At 34.6% G+C, this 20,187-nt stretch overlaps 1 protein-coding gene across 1 annotated transcript; it reads left to right on the forward strand.

Annotated features, from left to right (window-relative positions):
- Positions 1-277: 277 nt before the first annotated feature.
- Positions 278-17,775, forward strand: LOC125654528 (ankyrin repeat domain-containing protein SOWAHA-like). The gene is made up of 9 exons (XM_056141926.1): positions 278-424; positions 7,625-7,692; positions 8,056-8,304; positions 11,134-11,277; positions 11,620-11,634; positions 16,369-16,431; positions 17,174-17,275; positions 17,471-17,482; positions 17,604-17,775. The coding sequence occupies exons 1-9, from the start codon at positions 301-303 to the stop codon at positions 17,640-17,642; spliced, it is 816 nt and encodes a 271-aa protein (XP_055997901.1). The 5' UTR covers positions 278-300; the 3' UTR covers positions 17,643-17,775.
- Positions 17,776-20,187: the final 2,412 nt, after the last annotated feature.

Raw genomic sequence — 20,187 nt, forward strand, 5'->3', positions numbered from 1 at the left:
TTGATATTTGTTGTAAGGCTATATCAATAAATCACAAATGATAAGAAACCTTTATGTTGCAATATTTGTTCCATAGGCAATTGTTTCATACATACATGTACATGGGTCCCCCCCCCTCCTTACTAATATGGTATTAGTAAGGAGGGGTGACCCATGTATGTAAAAAGTGACTGTGATTTGTTCCTATTTTCAAGAAAATTTCTTTAATCTCAACTGGACGTGTTACAATTCCGGAAAATTCAAGTCTGACAGTTTTCAGACTTAAACCTTACTTCTATTTTCACTTTCATTTCTAGAAAAATGGCAGGTTCCGGGTTTTGTTTGGAAGCTGTCAAGAAATTTATGATTGATAATGACTGTAAAGTAACTAACCACGAACTCGTCACCCATTTTAAGAGTTATTTGAATGACCCTGACGACAAATGTAAGTTTACATACTCGTAAAACTGCTCAAGAACCTTATAATTTTGAATTATTGTAAAATTAAATGCATTTCACTGAAAAAGTTTTTAGCTCACCTGAGCTGTAAGCTCACCTGAGCTGTAAGCTCAAGTGAGCTTTTCTGATCGCCTGCTGTCCGTCGTCTGTTTGTCTGTCTGTCTGTAAAGTTTTCACATTTTCGACTTCTTCTCCAGAACCACTGGGCCAATTCCAACCAAACTTTGCCTTCAAATAGATTTTGCGACTAGAAATTATCATTATAATTAAGTCACATTTTCGCGAGTGGAGAAAATTTGGGCATCCAGTAAAATTTTCTAATCGGGGTCGGAGGTCTGAACAGTCTTCACGAAAAACTTTGTGAAGCACAGGCCCTTCGGGCCCCCCCAGTATAATAATATTGCAAGCCCAAACAATATTTAATGGCCCAAAATGTTTTTTCTAAATTGACCACTTGTTATTTGCAAGGTACAAGCATGTTCTACTGTAGGAAAATACATATCCAGATGACCATAGTTAAAGAACAACTGAGATTATTTTATCTTATTTTATTTTTCAACAGATGACATCAGAAGCTCATGTTCTACTGTGTTTTGTATACACCACGTACAAAACATTGTTTTCTCCCGAATTAAATCTCAGCAAAGGCCCACCCTCAGTCCAATGGGGCTTAACTTTTCGATTTCTTTTTCTCCTTGTACTACTGGTTTTTTTTTTATTTATTTGGATCTGATGGTTGTGATTGCGAAATACGCTTGTGAGGTTTGGAATTTCACTGACGAGCCCCCTCCCTACACGGGTTGAATATTATTTTACGTCCCTCTTGAAAATATTTCACTCATATGGAGACGTCACCACTACCGGTGAAGGGCTACAAAATGTAGACCTATGCTCGGCGCTTATGGCCATCGAGCAGGAAGGGATCTTTATCGTGCCACACCTGCTGTAACACGGGACCTCAGTTTTTGCCGTCTCATCTGAAGGACTGCCCCTATTAGTCGCCTCTTACGACAAGCAAGGGGGTACTGAGGACCTATTCTAACCCGAAACCCCACGGGAATCCCAACACGGACATTGAAAGTTAATGTAAATATATAGTATGTGCATGTATTTTTTATATATGCACATACTATATATTTACATTAACTTCCAGTGCCTGTGCCTCCCTATACTTAAAAGGCAGGATGGTTGATCATTTTTCGATGCGAAATTTCATTGCTACATGTAAGTCATGACAAAGTCTGAGTCAATCTCACGCTATATTTGTAATATATACAAAACATACAATAAAACATTTACAGGCCCTCCGGACTCCTGGGTTAAATATTTTTAGAAACCCGATCCCGATTTTACTGGCCACGGGCATCGGGCCACCGGTTAACGTCAAAGACTGTCTGAATGAATATTTTTAAGTCTTGGTCAAAGCAGCATTTGAAATCTAACAAGATGGCGGGAAAACAAGGTTTAGAGCACTTTGGATTTATCAGTAGTAAAAAGCAGAAGCCTCAGGCTAGTTTTTGTAACGAAGAAATTCAAGAATAACATGGAGAAGTTCTGCATCAAAAGATGACATAGCAGTGTTTAAAGAGAAATACAAAAGTAAAGGAAGAACCCCAGTCCTGAAATGGCTGAAGGAATTTTCGTGGTTGATATACAGAGATGGCAAAATGTTTTGCAGAATTTGTGAGGCCAATCAGCCAGCAACGTCCACCAATTCTGGACACCCATTGTCCGATTTCACCACGTCTAGGTGTACATCTTTCAAATGTGGAAGTGTGACTTCACAGGGACAGTAAGAGACACATCTTTGTACGTGACTGCATTAGTAGCAGTAAGTTGAGCGGGGCAACTGCTGCTGCTAATTTTCAAAGGCAATTACAAACTGGGGATGTAGTGTTCTTATTGATGCTGGTACTGATTGTTCAGCAAAAGATCCAACAACATTAGAAGCTCTTATTCGCAGAAGCAGTGAAGGCCCACTTATTGAGGAATTTAAAACAAATCCTTGTGTGAAACGCTGGTTTTCCCAGAAGCGTACTGTAAAATATGCACGATGGCCCAATGCAATACAACTTTTGCCAGAGTAAATACTTGACTTGTTAGCATCCAGCATGTTTTACAGCACATTTCTTTTCAGTTTAAAAATCGAAAACAAACAAAACGCATATATGGGTGGGGGGTTTTCTTGAAAGATATTCAAATTTAAATTAAAACGTGTAAGTCTTATTACAAAATCTTTTACCATGGTGAGTAGAAATTTTGAAAATGGCAACTGGGAATTTGAAAATGGTGACCAGAAATACTTCTTGGTCTAGTGACCTGAGAGCAAATTTGACTTGAAGTGCTGAATCTGGACATATATAGGAATGCTCAATATCTTGAGAACCCTTTGCTTGACATACATCAAACTTGGTATACACTGGTACATCTTCAGTAGATGATCCCTATTGATTCTGAGGTCACATGTCAAAGGTCAAACTGGACATAGGAATATACTGAACACTCAATGTCTTGAGAAACCTTTGCTTGACAGATATCAAACTTGGTACACTGGTATCTTAAGGAGTACATGTATATGACCCCTATTGATTTTTAAGTAATTTGGTCAAAGGTCAGGGGATAAACTGGACACAGTAATATATTGTCTCATTTATTTTAAAAATCAGTTGCTTGATTAACACCAAACTAGTACACTGATACAACATAAGGAGTTTTATTTTGAACATATTTTATTGATGAAATCAAAAGGATTGGGAACAAATTCTGACAACTTACAAGGCCCTCTCCTAAAATATTACAATATGTCATGCAAGGTAGTAATTAACAGGTAAAATGTACAATGATTAAACGAATCTACAAGTTTCTTCTATAAATTTATGAACAACTAAAAAAAATAGTTATATTAGTAGGCAGAGGTAAATTGACATTACCGCATAATAACAATTTTGTATCAATATTAACCAAGTAAAGCATGAAAAGGCGATTAAAAAGATTATTTCTAGCCCTGGAGTAATTTTTACAAGCAAAAAAGAGATGGTATACATCTTCATTAATATATGTCCACATGTACAAAACGGAGAATTTGTTATATTTCGTTTATTAAGATCATAATTAAGTATACAGTTGTATCTTAGCTTTGTATGAATAATGTTGATACAATGTATATCGTTTTCCAAAAGAGTAATATGATGGTGGTCTTGTAATGTCTGTTATATTTTTGCGGAATGAATTGATTGAGATGGCTTCTCTGGCTTCTACATTTAATAAATTCCACTGTTTTACAGAGTCAGGTTCAAATGATTTTTTGAATAACTCAGATATTCTGCATTTTGGAATGTAAAACTTAACATTGTTTCTAGTATTATAAAGGGATATATTTTCATGTTTATGTGGAATAATTTCATTTATATAATCAGGGGCACTACCATTGCAAATTTTAAACATGGTAGTCATTTTTGCAATACAACGTCTACTTTTTAAAGTTTGCCAGCCTGTTTCTAAATCAAGGGATTCTCTAAATGCAAAAATAGGAAGACCAGTAACAAAGGAGTAACATAAGGAGTAAATTACCCCTATTGATTTTTAAGTCACATTTCTTGTTTTATATAAGTCTTTAATTATCAATCACAAAAAGGAAGAAAGAAAGAATATTACAACTCAATTTATATTGGAAGAAAATCTCTAAACATATTGAATAAAAAATTCACCGTTTTACAGCATATTGAACAGCATATATATCCCTTAATAAAACCATGGAAAATCCTATGTGGTGAATCTAATCACTCTTAAAACTTTTCTTCAGCTTGTTTAGACTTGTGTTCAATGAAATACGGTTGTATGATAACCATTTCTTGTATTTCCATTCTCCTTGAATGCTGATATACTTGCTTGTTTTTGTATCAACCAAAACCAGGCGATTGAACTGTGTATCAGAGACCCGCATATGTTATGCCTTACGAACTATGAAAGTAGAATGACTCGGTCTTATTGTGACATCACAATACACTTCGTCAAGGTGTTAAATTTACGGAAAATGCACGAGGCTTCCCGAGGGTAAGTATGATAGGGAGATATGATGTTTGAGAGGGAGATAAGAAGTTTTATCATCCCTGGCATGTGCCTGTCTTGACCAATCAGATTATATGTTGCATAGAATTCTCATACTGAATATTCACTGAGTCTTTACTCTTAAGGGGTAAATATAATAATTTAGACACCTGAGGAAGACAATATTCACTGCGTCTTTACTTGTAAGAGGTAAATATGATAATTTAGATACCTGAGGAAGACAATGTTCACTGAGTCTTTGTTTTTAAAGGGACTGATTCACAATTTTCCTCCAAATTTTGTTTTTCACTTTAAATGATAAAAAGATACAGTGTAACATGCTTAGAAGGTCTCACAAAAAATTAAGATTATTGATCATGACAGAAGCTCATTATAGAGAGTTTATTATTTGTTTTGAAAACAAAGATTGATGTGTGTTATTGTTTACGAAGTTTTCAAAATAAATGGATATTGATCCAAGTTTATTATATATATCACATCCCAAGTATCCTTTAGGTAAAATTTTTCATTTAAAACTTAAAATTTGTGATTGTACGAAATGAAGATGCTTTAAATTACAAAATTAACATTTCACTGGTTTGTTTACATAAAAAGACTCGAGTCTTTGTTTACAAAACACAGAATCAAAGCCAAAATATTGCGCTTATCGTAGCATTCAGACGGTCCAAATTTTGGATGTCATCTTTAAATGAGCTATATTTTTAATTTCTAACATAAAAAATGCAAAACATTTCTTTCGAAAAACCAGTCCCTTTAAGGGGTAAACATAATAATTTAGACACCTGAGGAAGACAATATTCACCGAGTCTTTACTTTTAAGGTAGCAACAACCACGCTCGCTAGGTGGCGCGTCATGTTCTATTTTTATTTCTACAGGAAAAGTGGGACGAGGTTCCACCCTATTTTTTACGGGCTAGTATGGATAAACCTAGATTCTACGAATGATGCGAAGTTGATCATTCGGATCTAAAATAGCTATATTTAGCGTATCTCATGTGATTAGGCACATTCCAGAAAATCCCTTTGAGATTGAAGCGATTAAGCAGAGCGAGTATATGTAAACATTTACTTAACGGTGAAATACGCAACAAAGAGTGACATATCAATACATTTTATGCATGAATAAATTATATTGAGGTCAAACATGGACGATAATTGCCCGTGTTCATATAGTATTTGATTGATTTAGATATCCAAGGAAAGATAACTCCCATTATTAACGTACTCACAATGTACCGGTGGTATACAATAATACAATGTTTATTCATTTCTGAATGATGAGTGAATCTTTATTTTCATCAGAATCTTTTCCATCACACTCACATACCAGGTCCCCATACCCCTACCAGTGTCAATCTGTGACTGATAGCAGTGCGGTATTTAATTTGATATAGTCTAGAGGAAATTCGAAATATGGTAGTGACATTTCTTCCTCACTGAATTAGCTGGATTTTTAACGTTTAAAGAAAAGTGGGGTATGGACTGGGGGGTTAAAAATGCTATTTGCCAAATTTTCAACAATATTAATTACAAGGCAAGGCAAAAGGGGTCATAAGCTACAGATGATGCAATTTTCACTTGCAAGTTGCACTGCCACTAGTTACACTTAATTAGTGACTTACTTACAGATAAATAAAGTAACTTACAAATATTTTATTTATTTATTTATCTATCATTTCATTTCATTTTTTTTTAATATCATGGTTTGTACTTGAAGAGTCATCGCAATAAAGGGACATTAATTATTAGTGTTACAAAAAAATCTGATCATGCAGTTTTTAACTTTCTGAATCTTGAAAAAATAAATAAATAATAGATTCTGATACCGACTGGCCAGAGAGTTCTACTTCTGTCAGTTCTGATGCAACTAGCTCAGCCCCCAGACTGGCCAGAGAGTCCACTGTTTCGGTAAATTCTGATAATGATGCAACTCAGCCCCCCCCGACAGCTCTACCAGAATTTCTCGGAAAAGACTTGCTGATGTTTAATAAATCAGTTTTCCTATTAATTTTACTTTTGCTCCTGTTCATTAGGCTTTGATCCGTTCCGTATTCCTCTTCCTTTCCTGTATCTGTGAAGCCTCCAGAGTTGAGATATATTCTTTCCAAAACAACTAAGAATGTTCATGGAACAATTTAGTATTAATTGTTTTCCTTTTATGTTGTGTGCATTATTTCAAGAAATAACTTTCAGGTCACTTTTTAATGTGAAATGGAACATTTTCAATTTTTGACAACCTGACGGGAGGGGTGTTTAAGACACTATACCTCTTTTTCTGTAAGGAAGTGGAGTAAAAGGAATTCAGAATTGGATTCAGCATACTCAAAATTGGTAATTACACCTGCTTTTTTATTGTTTTGGGTAATGGTGTTTCAAGAAAAAAGTTAGGTCACTTTTTGATGCGAAATGAAACATTTTCCGTTTTTGGCAACCTAACGGTAGGGGTGTTTAAGACACCATACCTCATTTTCTATAAGAAATTGGAGTAAAAGGAATCCAGATTTGAAATCAGCATACTCAAAATTGGTAATTGCACCTGATTTTTATTGTTTTGGGTAATTTTTAAAAAATGGGTGGTGGTTGCTATTTAAGGGGTAAAGATGATAATATAAATACCTGAGGAAGACAATTATATTCACTGAGTCTTTACTTTTAAGGGGTAAATATGATAATTTAGATACCCGAGGAAGACAATATTCACTGAGTCTTTACTTGTAAGAGGTAAATATGATAATTTAGATACCCGAGGAAGACAATATTCACTGAGTCTTTACTTTTAAGGTGTAAATATAATAATTTAGATACCTGAGGAAGACAATGTTCACTGAGTCGGAACCGCTAGGTGAATGTTTTCTATTGAGGGTAGCGGAATCATTGTATCATTTTAATGATTTTATGATATAAATGACTGATTTATTAAAGGAAGTCCTTAATGTTTTTATTTGAATGCAACTAGATGCAATTGCATTCAAACTTGAAAATGTTATCTTCCCTCCTGCAGAATATATTGTTCCTAAAATGTTATTGAATCTAGATATTGAATGTATGTGTCAATTTTCTGAATTTTATTGATATTTTAATAGCTATTTTGAATAAATATGTAGAATTTTTTTCACAGCACAAAAGTTAAACAGAGAAAAATTCAAAGAGTTTGTGAATACATTGGCTGGAATAAAGACTGATGAGGTACGTATGCGATACAAGTTTAGGCCACAAATTCAAATTAATTTTGTAGGTTTTGTATTCAAATCCTGTTAGAGAAAGCTCCATTAGATGAAATTGTTTAAAATAACTGAGAGTTGTGTGTATGTGTAACAAATGGCAATGCATGGATTAAAACTATACATGCACATCTATGGTTCAGCTATATAGGCCTAAATTTGTAGCATTGAACTGCAGTTGGTAGAACAACAATATGATTAAAATATTCATTATGTGGCAGTAGAAAAACAGAAATCTCTATTTGTTATCTTGCCACTTTATATTTCTACTGTTTGGATTTCTTTGTCAGGGGAACACTGCTAATGCTTTAGATTTTTGTATTTACAGAGGGGGGAGAAAATTCTTGCATTAAAAAAGAAATTCAGACCAGATAATGTCATCACTGCCTCTACCAAGCAAGATCTGGTTCCGTCAGGCCTGTCAGATACCTTCACTGGAGACTATGGAGTTCAAGAAATTAAGGGTGTTCCCAAAACCCAAAGTGCTGGCAGTATCAGTACCAGCACTGATCAGCCTTCAGAATTCAGTTCAACCCACCTATCCAATGCCTCATCAATTTCTTCAGTAGCATCAACAGTAAGCTTCAATATTTCATGCATGTAGCTCTCCTGTCTCAGTAACTGCTGACTACATTAAACAGTGTTCACATAAAAAAAAATCACTTGTTTGCATGTTACGCTGCATGTGTAAGCTTGTGCAAATGAAATCACATGTATGATTAATTAGAATATACACATATCGGGAAAGTGGAATGTAAGCTTAAATGTTTTGTTTGAAGAAAGTTAAGGTAATGGGGAAGAATATGACATTTTTTGGACACCAATAATTTTATAAGCTTTTAGAAGTTTGTACTTGAAACAAGGGTGTGTTTGACAAGAGCAGCATACTCTTTCAACGTCTTTTGGAAAAGTGAAAGTCACTGGGAGAGAATGAATAAAGTTCTCATTTAATCTATAAATCTGTACCCACGAGACATAGAGAAGTACACCCCCCCCTCCCCCGAGACATAGAGAAGTACCCTCCAAGAGAGAAGTACCCCCAGAGACATAGCTACAGAAGTACCCCCCTTTCCCCCGAGACATACAGAATTACCCCTAGAGACATAGAGAATTACCCCTAGAGGCATAGAGAAGTATCCCTAAAGACATAGAGAAGTATCCCCAGAGACATAGAGAAGTATCCCTAGAGACATTGAGAAGTATTCCTAAAGACATAGAGAAGTATCCCTAGAGACATAGAGAAGTACTCCTAGAGACATAGAGAAGTACCCCTAGAGACATAGAGAAGTATCCCTAGAGACATAGAGAAGTATCCCTAGAGACATAGAGATGTATCCCTAGAGACATTGAGAAGTATCCCCAGAGACATAGAGAAGTATCCCCAGAGACATAGAGAAGTATCCCTAGAGACATTGAGAAGTATTCCTAAAGACATAGAGAAGTATCCCTAGAGACATAGAGAAGTATCCCTAGAGACATAGAGATGTATCCCTAGAGGCATAGAGAAGTCTCCCTAAAGACATAGAGAAGTATTCCTAGAGTCATAGAGATGTACCTCTAGAGATATAGAGAAGTATCCCTAGAGACATAAAGAAGTATTCCTAAAGACATAGAGAAGTATCCCTAGAGACATTGAGAAGTATTCCTAGAGACATAGAGATGTACCTCTAGAGACATAGAGAAGTATCCCTAAAGACATAGAGAAGTATCCCTAAAGACATAGAGAATTACCCCTAGAGACATAGAGAAGTATCCCTAAAGACATAGAGAAGTATCCCTAAAGACATAGAGAAGTATCCCCAGAGATAGAATGAAGTATTCCTAGAATATAGAGAAGTATTCCTAGAGACATAGAGAAGTATCCCCAGAGACATAGAGACGTACCCCTAGAGACATAGAGAAGTATCCCTAGAGACATAGAGAAGTACCCCTAGAGACATAGAGAAGTATCCCTAGAGACATAGAGAAGTATTCCTAAAGACATAGAGAAGTATCCCTAGAGACATAAAGAAGTATCCCTAAAGACATAGAGAAGTATCCCTAGAGACATAGAGATGTACCTCTAGAGACATAGAGAAGTATCCCCAGAGACATAGAGAAGTGTCCCTAGAGACATAGAGAAGTATTCCTAAAGACATAGAGAAGTGTCCCTAGAGACATAGAGAAGTATCCCTAGAGACATAGAGAAGTACCCCTAGAGACATAGAGAAGTATCCCTAGAGACATAGAGAAGTACCCCTAGAGACATAGAGAAGTATCCCTAGAGACGTAGAGAAGTATCCCTAGAGACGTAGAGATGCATCCCTAGAGACATAGAGAAGTACCCCTAGAGACATAGAGAAGTATCCCTAGAGATGTAGAGATGTATCCCTAGAGACATAGAGAAGTACCCCTAGAGACATAGAGATGTACCTCTAGAGACATAGAGAAGTATCCCCAGAGACATAGAGAAGTACCCCTAGAGACATAGAGAAGGCCACAGTCAACAAAGTGTCATGTTTGTCTCGCGTTAGATTATGTCATCCCACATGTAACCATAGTAACTCTATTATGTCTTTGATTTGAGTTTTAGAAAAGATGTAAAAAGTTGTTTCATGATAGACATGTAAATGTTTGTGGCCAATGGACATCTGCATTTATTAAAGAGTTTTAGGAATGACAACTTGCTTTTCACATCTTTTGATAGATTGGGGAAAAAATGGCTTCTTTTCAGACTTTGTAAAGTACATGTACATTCAAATATTACTTACATTAAGTTCGTAGAAGATGCATCTTATTTATTTTATTTTGATTCAATAAATTGACATTAGATACACATTGGTTACTGTAAATCAATTAGACAATGTTAATTTTCACTTAATATATCAAGGAATGTTAGGTGTATGAAACGAATATATACTTGTGCGATTCTGAGTGTACAGATTTCTCTGAATCAGTTATAACTGTATATCTTTAAATGGGTTCTAATGTAATATATATTTTCCAAAGTGTTTGATGAATTTGATATTAACATATGCATATCTTCATTCAATGAATAGTGCTCATAAAATGGTAGATTCTAAGACTGCTTGGTACATATAGCATTTGTAATATAGTATTATTCCAGAATATCCTGTAGAATCACTCATTTTTAATGGGATCAAATTTTGCAAATTAAGAAAAATTACTGGGTTTTGATTTCATTGTAGAAGTGTTTCTAGTATTAACGGTAGTTCTCATTTTCTTGTTTGTAGAGGATTCAAATTTGTGGGTGTGTTACTACGGAAAAATCAACTAATTTAAAATCAGATCCCTAGGAATGTTTGTGATTTTACAGTACATAATTTGTTATACGATCTCATATCAGTTTGCATAGCAATGTATTGCTTTGCTTCTCACCTACAAGCTAACATTGCCACAATTCCAGAATTCAGGGCCCGTGACATCAGAGGATGATGTTAATGCCTCAGTGGTAAGCGTCAAGGAACGAGCTCTTCACCTGAATCGAATGGAATCTGAAAGTGAAATGCAGAAAATCGTAGAGGACCAGAGAGTTAAAGGACAGCAAAGCGTAATAAAATTTTACATAATAGATTCTACTTTTAATATCTTTGTACATGCATTGTAGTGTATATATATATATAAAGACCATTTGTTGGTGGTTAATACACAAGTTACAAACCATAATGATTACTTTGTCAGGTAGATTCTCAACTTCATACCATGCATATCACGCTTTTTTTGGCATTCGGTAATTGTATGGTGTGAAAATTAAAGTTTCTTCTTCAGATGAACTGTTCTCTCTATAAATGCTTGCATGTTAAAATAAATAGAGCTATACGTTTACCGTATTCCTCATTCATTTGCATGGAAGATTGAATTTGTATCTTGAGTGTGTTGTGAAATTTTCCAGCAAACCAGAAATACGGTATCGGTTATCTGCATTTATCCAGACACCCTACATATCATTTGTTAACAGTATATCTCTAGCAATATCACTATCAATATTTCCTATTCTATAAGGGTATGCTTATAGAACAATAAAATGCTGCACATTCACTGCAATAACCCATATGCTTAATGCACCACTTCATCTCAAAAGAAATGATTCAACTTCAAGTATCAATACTTTTCCCAAGTTACTGTTTTACATTTATCAGCAGCATTTAAGTTTCTGTATCGTAATACGTAAATGTATGTGAATTTAACAGTTGACAAATATCGATTAAATGAATTGGTTTTCTGGTAAACAATCAGTTATAGTTTTTCATACTGATATTTATGTGTTCATTCCTCGTCAAATTTTGTTTGTGCATTAGAGCTAACTTCCATCTTCTCCATTCGATTCATAGCTAAATTTCTAGGCCAGGGCAACTACTTGCAGTTCCTTCATTTTGGTGTCTCAAACACGACACTTTGCCAAGATATCAAATTATCTTCTACCAATTGCTCACTATCCAAGTGCTATTGCCCCAAGTCACTTCCACTGCATTGGACAGAAGGGATCGACATCATAACCAGGAAATGTACCTGAAATAAAGTCAATTGTATTAGATAAAAGAAAATATAGTAGAAGGTCAGCTTTATGGCAGTGAATAAATGCTTGGTGTTGTAGGCCAAGATACAAAATGTCTCCTATGTTGGAGAAACATAATTTCTTCAAGATCATAAAACGTTTTTGAGCATGTTCTCAATATTACTCAAACTCATACGCCATGCTCTAAATTGTACTAGTACTCAGAAGTGAAGGTTATAAAACTTTTATAAAATCATTCTCATGCTCAAATGGAGTACATGTTCCAAGATTTTTCGAGCATGTTTCAAAGCTTGCTCAGAGTTGGACTCAAAACAAATATGGCTGAGTCTGAGTACGTTAAAGGTTTTATAACCCTATATCAAGGTCAGTCTGAAATACATGTATAATCAAATGACTAGCTCTGACAATGGCCGTCTGTGGCCTATAAATTTAAACAACTTTGATTTCTCAAAAAGTAAGCAATTGCCAGTACATTAAAACAGTCAGAAACTACGAAACTACAATTGATATTATTTTTTAGGTCACCTGAATTCATTCAGGTGACCTATTGTTATCTGTTTTTGTCCTTCGTCGTTCGTTGTGCGTCGTGCGTTAACATTTGAACATTTTCAGCTTCTTCTCTGAAACCCCTGAACCAATTTCAACCAATTTTGGCATATAGCATCTGTGGGTGGAGGGGAACAAAAATGGTGAAATTCGTGGTCCCTTCCCCCCTGGGGCCTGAGGGGTGGGGCAAAAACCATCAAAATGAGTGTAATTTTAAAAAATCTTCTTCTTTACTCCTGGACATCAAGAAGCCAAACTGTGGGCATAATTATAATGAGCGTTGAGCCCTCTACCAAAATTGTGAAATTCATGACCCCTGGAGCAGGGGTTCTTGTGTTAGGGTGGGGCTCTATTGGTCATATAGTGAAAATATAGAAATTCTTTGAAAATCTTCTCTGTCTCTGGGTATTAAGTAGACAAACTAATAGCATGGTAATGATGAGCAAGGATGCCTCTTTATACCCCCCGCAACAAGTTGTGGGGGGGGGGGGGGGTATACTGGAATCGGGTTGTCCGTCCGTCCGTCCGTCTGTAGACGCAATGGTTTCCGGGCTCTAAAGCATTATCCTTTCCACCTACTGTCACCATATCATATATATTGACTACCCATGGGATGAAGATGTTCCCTATCGATTTTGGGGTCAAAAGGTCAAAGGTCAAGCACACTTGACATCGAAGTAGCAATATGGTTTCCGGGCTCTAAAGTGTTATCCTTTCCACCTACAGTCACCATATCATACATATGGACTACCCATAGGATGAAGATGTTCCCTATCGATTTTGGGGTCAAAAGGTCAAAGGTCAAGCGCACTGGACATCGAAGTAGCAACACTCAGAAAAGAGGTAGTTTATACCTATTACTAGTGATGAAACGATTGTCGCCGATGATCGATTGTCAGTCGTTCAGAGACCCACGATGCTACTAATCGATTATAAAATAAAAGTCGCCGACATCGTTGACCAAATAAAATCCGGAAATCACTTCAACTTTGTTCAAATTTTATTTTCTGTATGTCAAACCCGATCAAAAATAAGCAAAGAAAATGCCGAGAGATATGAAGGACGGTAACAACAATGACATTCAACAGTCAAAATAAAGGAGTCTATCTCTGATATCTTTGATACATTGATATTATAGATAAATTCCATTACTTGATATATTGGAATTCTGATTTATATACCAGTGAATAAATGAAACAAAGAAGAATTCAAATGTTGTTTCCATACATTTAATGATTCTGTTACATCTAATTTGAGGGGAAAACACTTAAATGCCAATTCCGATTATAATCGATTAGTAATCGAGTACATGTGTCCGATTATTGCTGATAATCGATTGTGGTTTTAGGTCCGATTGCCCATCACTACCTATTACCAACACCCCTTTGGGAGATTGGGGTAAGCGGGGGGTATTCTTAGTGAGCATTGCTCACAGTACCTCTTGTTAAAAATTGTGAAATTCATGGCCCCTGGATCAGGGGTTCTGGTGCTAGGGTGGGGCTATATAAGTCATATAGTGAAAATGCATTATTTCTTTGAAAATCTTCTTCTCTGTCCTTGGGTAGTAAGTAGACAAACCAATAGCATGGTTATGATGAGCAAAGATGCCTCTTTCAAAATTGTGAATTTCATGGCCCCTGGGTCAGGGGTTCTGGTATTAGGGTGGGGCCCTATTGATCATATAGTGAAAATGCATTTTATTTCTTTGAAAATCTTCTCCTCTGCTGCTGGGTATTAAGTAGACAAACTAATAGTATGATAATGATGATCAAGGATGCTTCTTTCAAAACTGAAATTTATGGCCCCTGGGTCAGGGGTTCTGGTGCAAAGGCGGGGCTGACCACATAGCTATTCAATGTTTCTTCCATCCAAAAGTAAAATTCTTATATTTAAACACAAACCTAATTCAAACATTGGAAGGTTGTTACATGATACTCAGGTGACCTATAAGGCCCCTGGGCCTCTTGTTCTCAAAAACGGAATCTTTTTCTGAAACATGAAGTCAAAATTATTTTCTTGAATATTGTTAAAAATACCAATACACTTTCATCAGTCACAACAGAATACTAGCAATACTGAGATGTAAAAATTAATGTGTCAATCTTAATTATCTTGATTGACACACCCAGCTCATACATTTGTACTTTCTAAAGCCAGACAAATTAAGTGCAAAAAGTGGTGATATTTGGTTGTTTTAAAAAATAGCAGGGAATTGAATTGTGTGTTTGGGATATCATACATCATAAATTCATATGTTAGTGCTAAAATTCTTATTAGATTTTGCATAAGACAGGGGAATATTAATTGGCAAGAAATGAAATATACCCTGATATAGCATTCATGATTTTCATACATTACAGTGAATACATTTGACATCACAATTCACTAACTCAGCGTGGACTCCATTGTAAACATGAAATTGATAACTCTATCACTGTACAAGCGGGAACATTTTCAGTGCAGAAGGGAAAAAATGCAAAACAAATTAATGAGACTGCATGGTTAGTTGATGAAGAGTATTTTCCTTAATTTTCAAATGGACAAAACTAATACTCCATATTTATTGAGTGAAATTCAAAGTACATAAAACTAAAATAAATAAACATTTCTATATGTTTGAGATATTAAGTATAATCATTGAATAAGTCTTAAGATTTGCTTTTAATAATGTTGCTATTGATGTGTGCATTAAAGTCTGCTATAAATTATCCAGTAACTTCCAAAAAGCAAAATATAATTAACCCACCATCCTCCTTAAAATGGAAATATATTTGATACTTCAAATTACATCTTTGTGAAGGTTCTCTATTTACATTTTCATGGGAGCTAATTTTCGTGGTATACAGAATATTTTCTTATGAATTCATGTATTAGATAACAGTAGAAAAGATTCTTATAATCTGAAACTTTTTTGTGTGGACCTGTACATTATATTCATGGTGTACAGATTAATCCTTACTGTCTTTGGATAATCCCAATTTCTTAAGGTAATACTGTGAAATATGTCCAATCTGACACGTACCTGTGCAATCTGTTTCACAGCTATAGGGCATTCCATTTCATATTTTCATAGTTTTTTACACTGTTTATTCCAACACGCTATGTATTTTGACCAAAACATTTGTCTCCCAGTGCATGTCGGATTAGACAGGTTTCACTGTACTTAATGTCTCCCAGTGTATGTCGGATTAGACAAGTTTTACTGTATCAGTTTCCTGGGTTATAAAGTCATGGACTGTATAGTTCAATTGGGGAGATTCTTGAACTAGTTGTGGTAGATAAGAAGTCTGTAAATTCAAGGATGTACTGTATCCATGAAAATGAAATCACCATGAAGAATGCTGACTGTATGCAGTAATGACTTCAATCTGCTTATAATCAATATTATATGAGATAAAACGAAAATTGTATTCATTTCATGATACATGTATGTGTGAAGAACTAGACAATTTGTCTGGGAGTTTTTATCCAACAAACATTTTCTGGGGGAAATCAAACCATGAGTTGCTATTCAGGTATATTACATAGATATTGTTGAATATATGCATATATATTATATCTTTCTAACATCTGTTTCAGACAAAGGACAAATATGGAGAGACGGACGATGATTCACACTCTTCAGGGAGTTGTTTCGTATCGGTATGTAATGTTTGTTTCGTATCGGTATGTAATGTTTGTTTCGTATGGGTATGTAAAGTTTGTTTCGTATTGGTATGTAATGTTGATCGACACTCTTCAGGGAGTTATTTTGTATTGGTATGTAATGTTAATCGACACTCTTCAGGGAGTTATTTTGTATTGGTATGTAATGTTGATCGACACTCTTCGGGGAGTTATTTTGTATTGGTATGTAATGTTGATCGACACTCTTCAGGGAGTTGTTTTGTATCGGTATGTAATGTTGATCGACACTCTTCAGGGAGTTATTTTGTATCGGTATGTAATGTTGATCGACACTCTTCAGGGAGTTATTTTGTATCGGTATGTAATGTTGATCGACACTCTTCGGGGAGTTATTTTGTATTGGTATGTAATGTTGATCGACACTCTTCGGGGAGTTGTTTTGTATCGGTATGTGTTGCTAAAGGCATGCTTTCCCTTAACATAAAGGATAGAAACTTCAATACTATCTTTACCATGAAACTATAGTTTGATAATTATATGTACAAGTCATGTGTATTTTTATATTTTAATGAGTGCGAGTCCTATTTTCACTTTAGTGAAAATATCATTCTTATTCAATGGATAAATCATAGTATTTCCCTGTTGAAAATGTAATAAATATGTATATACATCATTCTTACTATACGCACGATGTGTATGTGTTATCAGTAAAAATCTTTTTTTTTTTCTTGGCATTAATGTGAAATCATTGTTTTAGCTGGATTCTGAGGAGAAAGAGTGGGTAGTATTAAGCTCTACTTCAGAATATCATCCTATGCACAAGATGCTGACCAGAAACCCAAATCTAGTTAAAGTTAAGGTGAGTTTTAGTACACCTGTACCTAAAAAGTCGTAGAGGAAATTACTCTTTAGTTTAAATTGATTAATATTGTTATGTTTTAAAAATGGCCTTGTCAATTTCTGTTTATGATTAGGATAATTTTCATGGCTATACATGTACATGTATGTATAATGTGGAAAATGTAACTGTTGAATGTTTTTTTTCTTCTTCTAGGATTTCACTAGTGTAAGTAAACATATAATTTTTGTAATGAATGAAATGAACTTTCGTATTGTGATATAAACCAGTAATATGATTGTCTTAATTTATTGGTTTTTTTTTCTATTTTACATGTCATGCTAAACAGGGTGTAAGTATAACTTCATTTCTATCGTTAAAATTGTGACCGTCTATAGATTAAGGCATTGGCCTATGTGAATTACCAAGATGATACTCATCATGAATATAAATTCATATAAATAAATGTGTGTGTCCTAAAACTTTCCTTATATTTCTTTTCATTTTCCATTATTTGATGCATACATTTGGAACATAGTATGTAAGTATACTTCAAGAACCACAATTTTATAAATTTCGCTAAATCGTTTAGTGTTTACCATTCAGGGTACAATATAATTAATTTTACGTTAATGACACAAATGACTTTTTCGTAGTTACCCTGAAATCATGTGATATTCATGTACACGAAGCACTAATGCTCCTGTTCTTAGTTTTTAACCATTTACATGTAGTTAGTGTAAGTAATGCGTCTTATCCGTTAGTACAAATTTATTGTTCGTCAAATTGAAAACAATAGTGTCTTATTAAACTGAATATTTGCTCAGACTGCGCTACATTGGGCAGCAAAGCACAATAAACCTGATGTGATAAAACTGCTGGCCAGTCTAAAGGGTGCGGATGTAAACAAGAGAACAGTAAGTATAATTACAGATGTAATTGTTGATAATAGTAAACAGTATTTTTTTGTCTTTTACAAGATTTTTTCCCTTCATTTCTATTGAATAACAAATTGATATTGTTTCTTTTTTTTCATTATCCTGCCTTGTTGCTGTTGAAAGAATGTAAGTAATAGTTTATGAAGGATATTTTCATTAATTGATAAGTTTTAATTGAATTTAATCAATGAAACATGTGAAAATGTTTTTTTTTTTAAATTAGTAGATTTCATATGAAATCATGGATTAAATAAGAGAGGAAAAAATTACTATATTCAAACTTATAACAAATGCAATAGATATATTTACAAAATCCATTACATATTTCGTTGAAGTTAGATTGCCTTGTTTTAACATATGACAATAAATATATTTCCAAAAACCAGTAAATATTTCTTTAAAGATTGTTTTATAAATATCATAGACTGCTAAGCTTATTTCCGTGGTTACATTAAAATTTTTGTGACAAGTTTAAGTGATGGACTTTAAGTCAAAGTTTTGTTGACATAAAAAATTAAGTTACATCAGAAATGTTTATATGATTTGAATAATTGTAAATGTGATAAGTATTACATTCAGTGATTTAAACAATTATAAATGTGATAAGTATTACATTCAGTGATTTAAATAATTATAAATGTGATGAGTATTACATTCAGTGATTTGAATAATTGTAAATGTGAAAAGTATTACATTCAGTGATTTAAATAATTGTAAATGTGATAAGTATTACATTCAGTGATTTAAATAATAGTAAATGTGATAAGTATTGCATTCAGTGATTTAAATAATTGTAAATGTGATAAGTATTACATTCAGTGATTTAAATAATAGTAAATGTGACAAGTATTGCATTCAGTGATTTAAATAATTGTACATGTGATAAGTATTGCATTCAGTGATTTAAATAATTATAAATGTGATAAGTATTGCTTTCAGATGAATTGTTCTCACAAGATTTTGTTTTAAAATAGTGTGTCAAAAATGCTGTTTCAATGAAAATGCAGTGGTTTGAATGTTGTAAAGCTTTTATGCAGTAGTCATATATATGCAAACAAAATTCAATGTTATGATGATGAAAGTTTTAGCTCACCTGAGCTGAAAGCTCAAGTGAGCTTTTCTGATCGCTTTTTGTCCGTCGTCTGTCTGTCTCTCCGTCTGTCTGTTAAACTTTTCACATTTTCGACTTCTTCTCCAGAACCACTGGGCCAATTTCAACCAAACATGGCCAAAAGCATCCTTGGGTGAAGGGCTTTCAAGTTTGTTCAAATGAAGGGCCATGTCCCTTTCAAAGGGGAGATAATCACAAAAATGCAAAAATAGGGTGGGGTCATTTAAGAATCTTCTTCTCAAGAACCACTGGGCCAGAAGAGCTGAAATTTACCTGAAAGCTTCCTGACATATTGCAGATTCAAGTTTGTTCAAATCATGGCCCCCGGTGGTAGGATGGGGCCACAAGGGGGGATCAAAGTTTTACATACAAATATATAGGGAAAAACTTTAAAAATCTTTTTCTCAAGAACCACTAAGCCAGAAAAGCTGAGATTTACATGAAAGCTTCCTGACATAATGCAGATTCAAGTTTGTTCAAATCATGGGCCCCTGGGGTAGGATGGGGCCACAATAGGGGATCAAAGTTTTACATACAAATATATAGGAAAAATCTTTAAAAATCTTCTTCTCAAGAACCACTGAGCCAGAAAAGCTGATTTTTACATGAAAACTTTCTGACATAGTGCAGATTCAAGTTTGTTCAAATCATGGCCCCCGGGGATAGGATGGGGCCTCAAAGGGGGATCAAAGTTTTACACACAAATATATAGGGAAAAACTTTAAAAATCTTTTTCTCAAGAACCACTAAGCCAGAAAAGCTGAGATTTACATGAAAGCTTTCTGACATAATGCAGATTCAAGTTTGTTCAAATCATGGGCCCCGGGGGTTGGATGGGGCCACAATAGGGGATCAAAGTTTTACATACAAATATATAGGAAAAA

The sequence above is a fragment of the Ostrea edulis genome, chromosome 1 (assembly GCF_947568905.1).
Source record: "Ostrea edulis chromosome 1, xbOstEdul1.1, whole genome shotgun sequence".
NCBI lineage: Eukaryota > Metazoa > Mollusca > Bivalvia > Ostreida > Ostreidae > Ostrea > Ostrea edulis.

Bases quoted from the DNA above. Each gene is read 5' to 3' on its own strand.
- LOC125654528 (XM_056141926.1), top strand. From the start codon at position 301: ATGGCAGGTTCCGGGTTTTGTTTGGAAGCTGTCAAGAAATTTATGATT. The intron at 425-7,624 runs GTAAGTTTACAT...TTTTTTTCACAG, and splicing joins GAATGACCCTGACGACAAAT to CACAAAAGTTAAACAGAGAA. The intron at 16,432-17,173 runs GTATGTAATGTT...TCATTGTTTTAG, and splicing joins CAGGGAGTTGTTTCGTATCG to CTGGATTCTGAGGAGAAAGA.